We start from the raw sequence: 12,794 nt of genomic DNA, 5'->3' as shown, positions 1-12,794 counted from the left end.
GCTCAGAGCTGCCGCTGCCCCCCTCCGTTGGCTAATGGAGCGGAGTGCAACTATGAGAGGCTTCCTAATCAGATCAGCACTCATTTCTTGATTCTCAGATGGCACAGTTCCACAGACAAGGATGAAAACCAATGCTTATCCGGCTGGGAAGGACACGATGTACCTGGAGACTTGCTTCCCAGCTGGGTAGGAGGGCCCTGCCCAGTCGAGAAAGGTAAACAACACATGCAAAGTGGGAAAGGAGACAAAAGGACATCGTTTCCAAAGTCAGTTCCCTTTATTAAATTGTTTTCACAGACCAGAAATACAAAATCAAAGTAGAAATAGGCCCCTATTAGGAGCTACAGGCTTGACTTCGCATGACCCCTGCTGCAGCAACTTGAACAGGGCAGGAAGCAGCTTTACTACATACAGTCAGAAGGTAGGAAAGTAGGTTGAGGACTTGGATCCTTCAATGCACTGAAGTAGAAGATAATACACTCCTACCCAGTCTCTCTCCAGATTGAAAGGAGCCTTCCTTGCAAAGCAGCAGAGGTTAGGTGCTTCCCTCAAAACCTCACGGAAGTGGGAGCCACCAAGAGCAGTTACTCAGATGGCACAGAATCCAAGGACTACGTGAGAAACTGGTACCAAAACGAGTAGGGAGCCTGGAGATGTGACGGGGCAAGGGCAAGCTTTCCTTCCTTTACTCATCAGATCCTGAGGCAGAGTCCTCTGAGCTTGGAGGAGTACTGGCTAGTTCCTCTTCTTCAGAGTCCTGAAAAGCAGAGTTCTCTTAGGTAAATGTGTCGAGTGGCAGTGGAGAAGGCTTCCTAATGCCTAGCTCTTCCTACAATTCCTGTACACCAAAAGCTCAGAAGTCCACCTGTCCACTCTAACTCATTACTCTCAGACCAACCACAACTGGACCTTACCCACCCTCAGACCCCCACATTCCTGCCGCACCTCACTCCGCCTTCTCTTCTTCTTGCTCTTGTTCTCGCCGGAAGAGCTCTCGTCGCTGGACACAAACTCTTTGCTCTTGAAGCTGTCACTCAACGGCCTGGATGAAGACTTGGATGACGAGCCCCGGGAAGGAGTGGATTTTTTCTCCATCTTTGCTTTTACTTTCTTTTTCTTCTTAGACTTGTCCCTACATTAGGAACATGGAAGAGAAGCCAGGTCGTTAGGCTCTCTGTATTGTTACATGGGCCACGTTTCTCCTAGCTTTAATGAGGACTTTCCCCAGTACTGCCCACACTACTCTCACCATGGCAAATGTAATGTCAGCTGTCAGCCCAAAGTGCACCGAAGGACAGAATCATACATGAGCACCCCAGAAGAACCAGGGTCACAGCCTAAAGCAACTCATATGCAAAACTTACCGGGCATTTTTGTTTTATTTAAAAGCTCAGGTGGACTTTGTATTAGGTTTCACAAAAATACATTTTTCTGAAGTATCCTATTACTTCAAATAAAACTGATCTAGGAAAATGGGCCATATTTATTCCCCAACCTGAATGCATCACCCACTCTTTGCAATGGCACTCAGGGATTTAAGAAGCACTACTCAAACTGCTGTCAAAAACGTGTACACTAATTCTCTATTCTGACCTGGAAAACACAATCTGCTTTTAGCAGTTATTAGCCGTTTTGTTCCCAACACTCACCTTTTAGACGAGTCCCCTCTTCCTCCTTCATACTCTTTCATGGCTTTCTCATATTCCCTCCTAGCATCCTCAGCCTTGCGGTCCCACTCCTGCCACAAGCACAAGTACTCCTTGAGACTGATGCAAGTAAATCTGTACCTACAGTTGTTCAGGAGTGCCACACCCTGCATCCCTACAAAGCCCTTCTTGCTCCCCCTCCTTCCCACTGCTACTCACCTCTTTCTTCTCTTTGGACATTCCCTTCCAGATTTCACCTGCCTTCTTGGAAAGATCTGTGATACTGATGCCAGGGTGATCTGACTTGATCTTCTCACGGCTTGCATTAAGCCACAACATGTACGCAGACATAGGCCTCTTCGGCGCATTTGGATCTTTACCCTTCTTTACCTATGTAAGAAACCAAATGCCACCAGCCATCCACATCCCACAGTTACCCCAAGCTTCCCCAAAGAAACTATTTGGGAAGGTGATGTAGGAAGAACTAAATAGATTTAGGCTACACAGGCAACAGCCCTAAGCCACAGGCGACAACTTTTTTCTCTTCAAAGAGATCCCCTAGGGCAGAGGCAGGGTATCTCCTAATTCAGATTCAGAGACTTACATGTGGTCATGTGCTGACACTGACAACTGAGGGCTCAGTCCTAAACAGAGCATCTATAACACCAAGGCCAAGGAAACTAGGCTAAGAAGGAAGCAGGTAGCAGGCAAGGGCCAGAGAAAGGTGAGGAGTGCTATAAAACAACGCCCAGATACAGCATGGCCACGTGGCTGCGAGCACCCAACAGCTAAGGGTAGTTGCCCACTGATATTCTACCAGAGATGGGAAAGGCATCCGTGAGGGCTTACTCCCTCCAAAGGAGCTACACGCAGTTAACGGGTGCTAGGAAACATGAATCACTTTCATCAGTGGTGTAGCCACTGGTAAGTTACTTACGCTCCAGCAACTATCCCTCTTCCCATGCTTAACCATTACACAAGCAATTCTTATTAAACTCACCAGAAAAGAAAGAAGTAAAAGAGGTAACAATTATGGAGCTGAGGGAGGGGGAAGGGGGGAAAAAATCATAGTGCACTAAATATATGTGTAAAATTGTCAAAAATAAATTAGTTAAATGAACAAAAAATAAAAAAATAAACAACATCAAAAACCCATCCCAGATCCTCAAGAAACAAAGTATCCCAGGACCAAAAAGAAAAACTTAAGAAAATCCCTACTAAACTCACAACCAGCCTACAAAAAGCAGAATGATCAACAGCATCTACTGTAGTGAACAGGAGAAAGGAGACAGAAAACGGAAACACACACTCTTCCTCCCAATACCTCTGAAGACTTCTTGCGGCTCTTTCGATCCTTGGCCATCTTGGCCCTTTTGAGCTGTTTCCGCTTCTTCTCTTCACGGTCACTGTCACCCTCATTGCTGGAAGAGCTGGCAGAGGCATTGCTGTCAAACCTGCCAGAATGAGGCTTAGACTCAGGAAAGGAAGGCAAGATACAGAGGTAGAAGGGAATCTAGACATCTGCCCAGAAAGAGCCAAGGGAGTAAGTCCCAAGGATGGCTTCCACTACCATCTGCCACCCCAGCTTCCTGCCCTTCACTAAGATGGCTTCAACATCCCTTCTCAAAGCAGCCACCGCAAAAGGTTATTTGTTGAATCCATCAGTGAAAATGTTTCAGTGGGCTCTTCTGCTCTAAGGCAAGGGTCTACTCTACTTCCACCCTCCAGTACTGTACAACACTGCCTCCTGATGGTAGGACACCAAGTCTACTTCACCATTCCAGGTGGCCATCACCTTAGTTTACACTACAATCTTTTCTGATAGAGACAGCCCTAAAAGGGAGGAAAGCCAGCTTCAACTGAAGCCAGTCCCTATGTCTGAGTGTTCTGTCTAATGAGCGCATCTCCTCTGAGCAGCTGCTGACACCCACCCAGTGCTGAAAGGTTTCCAAAGCACTTCATAAGCATCTGTGCATTAAGCTTCCTGGGCAAAATCAGTGGGCATCTGAAGGCTAGTCACAATTTGGTTTTGATTTTGTTCCCCAATCTTTCTGGATCAACAGTCTCAGTCTTTTGCAAGGAGAGAACTCATTCCAACTGCAGGGCTTAGGGGTGGTTCTGGCCCACTGTATGTATGCATGCATGTATGATCTCAAGTTCAGGAAGGGCAGCTGACCGGAGACCACACTATTCACTTTCCTGTTCACCAGGAAGTGCTTCTGGTGTTAAGCCTGCCTAGCACTCTGAGGGGCATGGACCATTCTTTCTAAGAATAAAAACAGAAAAAGATAGTTTCCCTACAACTCCTGAGCACCCAGATCCAGTAGTGCCTAAAGTCAACTATATCCCTATGCTCTCTAGTTACAAAAACTTAAGAAACAAAACAAAAAAACCCCACAACCCTGTAGAGGCAGTTTGGGCCACTTTCTTACAAGGACAACCAGAGTGTTAAGTGACTATCAGAAGCACAAGTGTACTGCTGCCAGTTGCCAGTGAGGACTCCTAGCATATATAAGCACTAACTTATTCATTCCCATTCTCTTTCCATTTCTCTAGTTTCAAAGCACGATGTGCACTAATAAATTCCTTGACACCTTCACAAATGCATTTGTGTATCACTTCATTGGGGCTATTTTTCCATCTTGGACCACTAGCTAACTAACATAAGAACTATTCAGACACCCTTAAGTTTATAGGCCATAATCTTATCCCTGTGAGGTCCAATCAAAACTCACTCCTCTGCCACATCTTCTTCTTCTTCACCAGGATTGAAGGACTCATCTGAGAAAGAACATAGATGGCATCAACTTCCACTCCAGTGGAAGTGCCACCCCTAAGCCACACACCCAGCCTAGGCCACAGGGTAGAGCCTGAGAGCCCAGGCCCCAGCAGAGAGGCTAGCCCACCGGTCTCTTCTCCTGAGTCGTCACTGCTGTCATTGGCATTCTCCTCCCGGATCTTGCCCTCCTCCTTCATCCTCTCCAAATAGGCATCATGCTGATCTTCATCAGAGTCAGCATAGTCGTCATAACCCGGGTTTATGCCCTAGCAAGGGAAGAAATGCATGTGAGCCACCATGCTCAAGCCAGCACTTGTGAGCACTCAAAGCATTTCCCCACGCCTGTGAAATCACAACAGCAGCTGCCAGGAGACCGTGAGCGGGAATGTCACACAGCCAACATGCAGGGCCTACTAGACAGGAGTTAATCCAAGCCCCTCCCTTTCCTGGCCCAAAAGGGGCTCCTAAGAGGCTGCATAGACTGATCTAAGGCCATGCAGAGAGAACCTGCTCAGGAAGGGGAAGGAGCCACACGCACCTCTTTTTTCTATAAGGGTAAGAAGAGAAGAAAGAGTGAAAAAGAAGCCACCAAGTCTCTGCTCCTTTCTCCTCTACAGAAAGAACAGGAGAGAGGCACATCCTTCCCACAGATACCTCTTTCAGTCCTCTGTTCTTGATGTTGAGCTTTTTTGCATTGACAAAATCAAACAGCTTTCCGTACTCCTCCCTGTGGGTGGGTGGGGGTGGGGACAAACAGCATTAACAAATGGTTGGGACCAACTCAGGGAAACTAAACGATGCTCTGATACTGTCAGGCTGGGGATGGGATTAGAACTCGTGACTACACTACACAGGACATCAGTAGGTTAGATATAGCCCTGAAGAGTTCTGGGACAGAAAGGGCCAGCAGAAGGATGGCTAGTGGCTGGTGACTCCCAGCCAGGCACAGAGCAGGGCACTGTAGGGAGGGAGAGTCTCATCTTTCTACTGGTCTGCATTTCACCCTTTACAGGATTGTTATGAGGGTTAAACAAGGAGATTTTGTAAAATGTTTAGCCCACAGCTGAGTACTCAATAAGCATTAGCTTCTGTGTTCCTCATTCCAAGAAAGAGATAATATTCCCACCCTGGGGAAAATGGAGAAGAACAGGCTCGAACCACACACAGCTTTCATATTATAAAGAAAATAAAATAAAAAAAATAAAGCCCAGCAGTGGTGGTGCACGCCTTTAACCCCAGCACTTGGGAGGCAGAGGCAGGTGGATTTCTTAGTTCGAGGCCAGCCTGGTCTACAGAGTGAGTTCCAGGACAGCCAGGGCTACCCAGAGAAACCCTATCTCTCTCCCCCCCAAATAAATAAATAAATAAATAACATACTTTCTAAGGACAGAAAAAAGTGACAGATACATTTCCAGAGTCTGAGTACTTAAAGGACCAGATCTCGAAGAAGCTGAATGAAAACTTCAATTCAGCTAGAACAGTCAGAAAGAAGCAGGCCAGGCTGGGCTTCCCAGTAGATGTGGGATTAGGATCAGGACAGCCAGGAGGTAACAGGAGGACGTGCTTACCTCTCAATGCTGCTGAAGGTATACTGAGTGCCTTGCTTGGTCTCAATCTCAAAGTCGAAGGAACGGGTGGTCGTGGTGCCACGGGCAAAGTTGACAAAAGAGATTTCATCGAAGCGGATGTGCACGGGGGGCTTGTGCACATAGATGAAGCCCCGCTCCAATGGGTACAGGAGTCCTGAGCTGGCCTTATAGGAGCAGGTAATACACTGGGCCCCTGAGTGCCTGATGGAGGATGCAGGGAGACTTGTCAGCACCAACCACAGCAGAGCCCAAGGGCACATCTAGTGTCAGGCTCTCAGAAGTCACTCCCACGAGGGTGCTTTGACAAAAGTGTTGACTATCACAAGTACACTCAGGCTTCTACTAGAGCGTATCCAACACAGGGAAGGCTTCTTTACTGAGGCAACAGTTCCCACCTCATCCCCATCCTCAGCAGGTCAGGACCTCAGCCCATATTCTTACCCTTGGAAATTGCCTGGGACTGTGATTTTACGGTTTACAAGTGCTTTCATGACCCGGCTGACCATCTCATAGAGAGATCCTGACATGTTCTTGGTGAGGCGCCCCTCAAAGCGTTTTTCTACTTCTTCCCTACAAACAAAGCAAGATGAAGTCCAACGGGAGGCCCGCCTCCTGCATAAGCAGTAGCAAGAAGGGAAGTCCAGTGAGAACTCACTCATTCATGTTGAGAGTCAAGGAGATGTCCTCATCCTTGGAGAAGAGGAGGATCAGGAAGTGGTAACGAGTTTGGCCCTGCTTGATGGGGGGATCCAGGCTGATCTGAAAAGGACAAGTGGACACGGCTGTGTTGAACCCCAGGTGACTGAACAATATGGACCTCTAGACATCATAAACTTAATCTACTAAGGACTTAGGCAAAAGAACAGGCACCCTATGGACGCTTTGCTCACCACAAAGAACATCTGTCTCTGATCCTTGTGTGGTAGCAGGAAGAGACGGAGAACTGTCGTATAGGGGATCTTGTAGTCAAAGGTCTTGCCATGCAGGTGGAGAAAGGTAGGGTAGATCCGGATATCATATCGACCACGAGGCGTCAAACACTGCAGCTCCCGGAAGATGCAGATGGCGTCTCCAGTGGCCTGGATCACATCTGCCTTTGACAGAACATTCTGGGCAAAGGCCTGCGAACACATAGGGGTATTCAAACAGCTGGCCTCTGCTCCTAGGCCAGCCAACCAAAGTCTATTCAGTAACACCCACCAGTCCAACATGAAGAAGCCTCACCTCCACAGGGTCCACACCATCTTCCTGCGTGGGAGGGACATAGAAGCGCACCTCCATGAGAGATACTTCAGCATCATCATTCTGGTGGAATTCCAGGGTCACCTCATTCTTGCCTGTCGTACACTGGGACACATTGCTTAGGGGTATCTCAAAGACTGGCTGATCACCAATGTCAAAAGAAAGCAGCTGTCCTGTAAGGAAAAGAGCTTGTCAAATCGCAAACTCCTTCCTGAGAGTCTGCAGAAGCATTCCCACTAGTCCTGAGGCCCTCGGGGTCAGACCACTAGAGGAACTTTGTTCACACTGTACCAAAACCAGGCACTGTGAGTGCCTGATGGACCATACATACTGAGTAAATCCATGCTAAACACACAAACTGAAATTAGAACCGTCTGAGGGCCTTCTTCACCCCACCTTCTCCCCAAACCTTAATCTTCCTCACTCACCACCAAACTTCACTGTCCCCCAGTTCCAGCCCTTCACACACAGATCCTTCTCCATTAGCTCAAGGCGATAGTGAGTTTTGAAGAAGTCAGAGAGTTTCTCAAACTCCTGTAAATCAAACGGAGAAAATGCAGGCCCAGGTAAAACTCTGAGTCTTAACACAACTTAAAGGTCCTGAGATTCTCTAGCTCAGCTCACCAATGTATCCTCCTCAGAAACCACAACTACCTGAGTACACCAACTCTGAGACTGTCTAAAAACATTTTACTTTGTTAGTGGAGACTGTTTCTAGAACCCAGATGCCCTCTGCCCTACTCCCGGGACGTCCTTCTTCCAAGCCTCTTTCCTTCTCTTAACCTTTATGCATAAAACCTGTTAAGTGCTAGAGACCTGATGGCCCAGTGGTTAAGAGTACTTCTTCTTGCGAGAAGCTTTTGGAGTCATTCTCAGCACCCCACAGTGGTTCACAACTGTCTGTAACTCTAGTTCCAGTTGATCCAATGCCCTCCTCTGAGCTTTGTGGGCACCAGGCATGCACATGGTAAACAGGTATACATGCTAGCAAAACCTCATACATGTAAAATAAATAATTTTTAATGACTGAAAATATTTTTTCTAAAGATTCATTTATGCCAGGTAGTGGTGGCACACATCTTTAATCCCAGCACTTGGGAGGTAGAGGCAGGCAGATCTCTGAGTTTGAGGCCAGCCTGGTCTACAGAGTGAGTTCCAGGAGAGCCAGGGCTACACAGAGAAACCCTGTCTCAAAAAAAAAAAAAGGAGATTTATTTATTTTATATATATGAGTATACCAAAGCTGTCTTTAGACACACCAGAAGACGGCATCAGACCCCATTACAGATGGTTGTGAGTCACTATATGGATGTTGGGAATTGAACTTGGGACCTCTGGAAGAACAGTCAGTGCTCTTAACCACAGAGCCATCTCTTCATCCCCTGAAAATAATTTTTAACAATAACAACAAAAACCTTTTTGTTTCTGGGCCTCTGGCTAAGAGTAGTAAAGAAACTTAAATTCCCAGATATGTGTCTCATCTTACTGAGTTTCTAAACTTTGTGTAGATGATCTTTTGATGCAAGTGAATATTAAAACCAAGTAACTCAGAAGCAGCTCAAAATGAAAAAGCAAAATCCTAGAGTAACAAACTAAGATTCTGAACCAGGACAGAGGGAGCAAGTGGAAACCATGATCTAAATTAAGATGGTAGAAAACCTCCTGGTGTCTAGGCACAAGACACGGCTACTGAATACAGAACACTGGGTTTTTTTGTTCATTAGTCTTCAACAGCCCTCCTTCGAGGAACCCAAATGAGCAGTGACATGATTATCAGAGGAACCCCAACTGTCTCTAGAAGATTAAAAATAAACAAGACAAGGCAGTTACAAAGAGAGCGGGTCACAGAAAAAGATCACTCACGGATTCGCGGAAGCCATCGTACTTGTAGACATGCCCATTCTTTGTGAGCAGTTTAAGCCCATGGCCTAACGCTACCCGACGCCAGATGCCTTCCGTCAACTCCCCAGCCTGGATGTTGTCCACTTTGCCTGTCTTGCTGTTCTTAAAGATGATACCCTGACGGCTCAATCGAAGCCTCCCATCATTCTGCCCAAAATACAGACCCCAAATCAGAACAGGAATAGTGTGTAGCAGGCCCTGTCAACCCCTCACCCATATGATGATGCAGGATGGCCAGAGTATCAATAGAAAAAGCAACAAGTAGTGGTGAAATCAAGTTAAAAGACACAAGAGACATTAAAGTCTAGACTGCAAGTTTGGCTCTGGCATCAGAAACCCTGTAGGGGCCCCAGTTTCCTGGTTTTTTAACACCATGATTTAGGATAGAACTATACATGCAATCTCTTCAAACTCAACATCATATAACTCCTGAGATTTTGCTGATGTTTTTGCTTGGGAGACACACTGATACACTGTTTCCAAAGGAGGAGTCAGAGTTAAGGTTTTGGTTAAAAGATGCCAACTCTTTCCCCTCTCTGCCTTTCTTAAAAGCCCAAGCCATTCTCACCATGGACCCTTTCACCTCCTGGAAGATGTCGTTGAACTCCAATGTCTCTGCCATGTTCTCCCGTGGTGGCCTGAGCACACAGCCCTAGGCTGCACCAAAGAAAACGAACCCTTCTCTGGATACCGGGCCCCAATTCCTGGTTAGGTGTGTTGATGTTCAGCAGGGTGGGAATCTGGATTCGGGAAGGAGACTGATAAGCAAGAAACGACGCCACCTTACTCCGCTCACTCATGAGTAGCTCTGCCTGGAATGTCTCAAGTTCTCTACTACCTGGGGATCTTACTGACCGGCTCTGCAGCGCTCGTGAGGCCAAGGCCCAGGACCCTAGGTGCAGAACCAGGCCTATCGTGGCGCTTGCTTACACCCCAACCCGACACCCTCTCGGTTCGTTCCACCGACAGGCACGGCGACAATCAGCGGAATCTGGGACCCGCTCAGAGAGCGCACCTCAACTCCGCCCAGAGGGTAGCGTCCTAATCGCTGCGATCCCACCACCCCAAGGCCCCCTGAATCTACGTTTCTCCCCCTCCTTTTAAAATGGATTCGCCCACTGCCCGCGAATTTGAACGCGGATCGATCCATTCCGATCGTCCAGCGGGGGAGCGGGGCCCATGCACACCCGGGGCCCGGGGATCGCGACCACCCACCTCTAAGAGCTGCGGCCTCGCGACGGCACAGTGAGGGCGGTGGGCACAGGGGGACGCAGGGGAGGGGATAGGGATGCGGGGGAGGGGATGCCGGGGAACCTTTTCCCGCGTGCGCGGTCCCGCGTCCCGCCACCGGAAGTCGCTCATAAACCATAGAGAGGAAGACCTGGCTAGAGAGGCAAGATCCGGGCCGACCAACAGGACCGTCGCCTAGAGCGTCTATACCCTTGGTCGGCTAAAGCGAGGGTCTTGCCGTGGAGTCCCACGCGTCTGAATTTTTGACTGGAAAACGGGAAGGCTCTTTAGAAAGTTGCAGGCCTACTCTTCAAAGACTAGTTTCCGAAGGGAAATTATGCGGTCTTATTAGGCTTTCAGGTTTGTAGGTTTGTTGGAATCATGCATGTCCCTCCCTCCTGCGAAGTAATCCGGGAAGGAGTCTGTTGAACAAGGATATCACAGAGCTGTGGCCAGAAATGACGCCCCCACTAGCTGCAAAGGGAATGCGGATGTCGGTGATGGTGCTTACTTCCCAGCTGTACCCTGGCAAGTAGATCAGATCCTTTCTGAAATGAGTTCGCCTTCCACCTCCAACACCATCCCATCCATATCCCTAATTTGTGGGTTCTCGGGAAGAGCCTAGCCGATGGCTGCATTAAGTTCAAGTGGTGGTGTCAGATTTACCTTTGAGCTAGAACTTACTTGAAATCACATCAGCCTGAGTTGGCAGAAGCCTGGATGGCCTCACATAGCACCAGAGTGCATCTTGCAAAATCTGAAGCCAGGTCTGAGAGAGATGCTTGACTTTATCTCGCCCTTCCTCATTTTACAGACGAGAAAAATGAGACCACAAAAGATTTGTCCAGGGTGTCAGTACATCGGCATCAAAGCTCGAACCTAGAGCTCAGACTCTTTAACATCAGCCTTTTATCATAATCATGAGTGTCCAGGGTTTAGAGTGATTGCTAGAATACCTTTTATCATAATCATGAGTGTCCAGGGTTTAGAGTGATTGCTAGAATATGTCCTACATAATAAAGACAATATAAACCCACCGTTCTCCCTGGAAATCAGTGCACTGACTTGCTAACTCAGTCCTGGGATATGATGTAGATAAAAATGCGTTTTGCCATTCAGTACTTGTGGCTTTAACAACTGCTATTGCTAGCACTATTTAGCTAAGTCAAACTGGGCTTAAGACATGTAATGTAATGAAAACCTATTTGTTGATGCAACCCATTTCTAGGATCTGACAAAACTGTTGAAGATGGTTAAAATAGCCCAACATTTTAGGAGCACATACCTTAATAAAAGGTTTGAATAACTTCAGGTTTTAAAAAAGAGAGTTCAGTAATTCCTATACAACTGAAAGAGTTTCGACCACTGTTGCCAACTAGAGTTAGAAATAAGAGACTTTCCACTTTGCAGTACTACAAACCTGTAATCGTAACACTTAAGAGACTGAGGCAAGAGGATTGTGGATTTGAATCATAGCAACATAACAAGTTTGAGACCAGCTAGACAACATAATAAAATTCTGGAGGGCAGAGAGGAGGAGATGATAAGAAATGCGTGACTCTTCCTCCCAGGGGACACAGAACTGTCAAGAACCCTTTCTCCCTATCTGTGCTATTAGATAGAAATCGACAGACACTCAAAGTGGCTCAGGCAGATGAGCTAACTCAAGAATGGGCAGTTACCAGGGGCTTTGGAGAATACGAAGCAGCTGGTGAGCTGGCATAGAGATGCAGTGTAAGAGAACAGAATAGAAACAGTAGACAGAGTGCAGATGAAACATAAGTCCCAGAGGGCCCTAGCCAGCTGCATCTCAGGCAGTCTGGAGCCCAGGATGGGAGACCCCACCCCTGCTGTGACATCACAGGGGAGTGGAGTGAAGACGAATAAAAAGGTGGTCCGCCGCCCTGGCCCTGGACTGTTGGCTTCCAGAGTGTCAAGAGAAGAGACTAGGCACTGAGCTACAGTTGCCTGGCTTACAGGGACTGGCTCTTCTCCTCAAGCCCCACTAAGCAGCCCACTCCAGCTCTTGATCTTTGTCTCCCAGTCCTGAGGTCTTTCCTCTCCTGGGGCTGCATCCACAGCCCTTCTCAGTGGCTGTGGGCACTTTCTCAGTATGAACTGTATATCAGACTTCTTCACCTACGAGACTACCAAGTCGGTGGTTGTGAAAAGCTGGACCATTGGGATCATCAACCGAGCCGTCCAGCTGCTGATCATCTCCTACTTTGTGGGGTGAGTCCATGGCCCTTCAGATCCTGGGACAGAAGGGCTACCTGATGTCCTTCCCTCCCTCTCCCAAGACTGCTCTGCAGCTTCTAGACCTTCTCTGCGAAACACTTTGATTTGTGGGAGCTATGTCCTCAGGATTGGCTTCTGCCACTCCCAACCAGACCCGTCCGTCCTCAG

The 12,794-nt window shown here is 47.7% G+C and overlaps 2 protein-coding genes and 1 long non-coding RNA gene across 6 annotated transcripts in view; 2 read left to right on the top strand and 1 right to left on the bottom strand.

The window, feature by feature from the left end:
- Positions 1-1,467, top strand: part of LOC116090410 — a 2,195-nt gene extending 728 nt beyond the window's left edge. For both annotated transcript variants that reach the window (XR_004118675.1, XR_004118674.1), the window contains exon 2: positions 99-1,467. This is a non-coding gene — a long non-coding RNA (uncharacterized LOC116090410). The remainder of the gene's footprint in view (positions 1-98) is intronic.
- On the bottom strand, positions 256-10,575 carry Ssrp1 (structure specific recognition protein 1). Of its 2 annotated transcripts, none has more exons than XM_031370870.1 (17): positions 10,374-10,575; positions 9,727-9,898; positions 9,120-9,305; positions 7,685-7,790; positions 7,239-7,429; positions 6,905-7,135; positions 6,670-6,773; positions 6,456-6,584; positions 5,994-6,215; positions 5,080-5,152; positions 4,553-4,691; positions 4,382-4,427; positions 2,971-3,100; positions 1,866-2,036; positions 1,650-1,738; positions 946-1,132; positions 256-757 (listed from the first exon to the last, which is right to left on the bottom strand). In XM_031370870.1, the coding sequence occupies exons 2-17, from the start codon at positions 9,778-9,780 to the stop codon at positions 686-688; spliced, it is 2,130 nt and encodes a 709-aa protein (XP_031226730.1). In that variant the 5' UTR covers positions 9,781-9,898; positions 10,374-10,575; the 3' UTR covers positions 256-685. The 2 variants fall into 2 exon arrangements, with proteins under 2 accessions (XP_031226730.1, XP_031226731.1); XM_031370871.1 differs by lacking the exon at positions 10,374-10,575 and adding an exon at positions 10,014-10,239.
- The window catches only part of P2rx3 (purinergic receptor P2X 3), a 39,412-nt gene continuing 37,055 nt past the window's right edge, over positions 10,438-12,794 (top strand). Inside the window, exon 1 of one of the 2 annotated variants that reach the window (XM_031370872.1) lies at positions 10,438-12,620. In XM_031370872.1, the coding sequence (XP_031226732.1) occupies positions 12,502-12,620 (119 nt within the window). In that variant the 5' untranslated portion in view covers positions 10,438-12,501. The other variant, XM_031370873.1, reaches the window with a different exon arrangement.

The sequence above is a fragment of the Mastomys coucha genome, unplaced genomic scaffold, assembly GCF_008632895.1.
Source record: "Mastomys coucha isolate ucsf_1 unplaced genomic scaffold, UCSF_Mcou_1 pScaffold15, whole genome shotgun sequence".
Lineage (NCBI taxonomy): Eukaryota > Metazoa > Chordata > Mammalia > Rodentia > Muridae > Mastomys > Mastomys coucha.
This window is presented reverse-complemented; position numbering and strand designations above follow the sequence as displayed.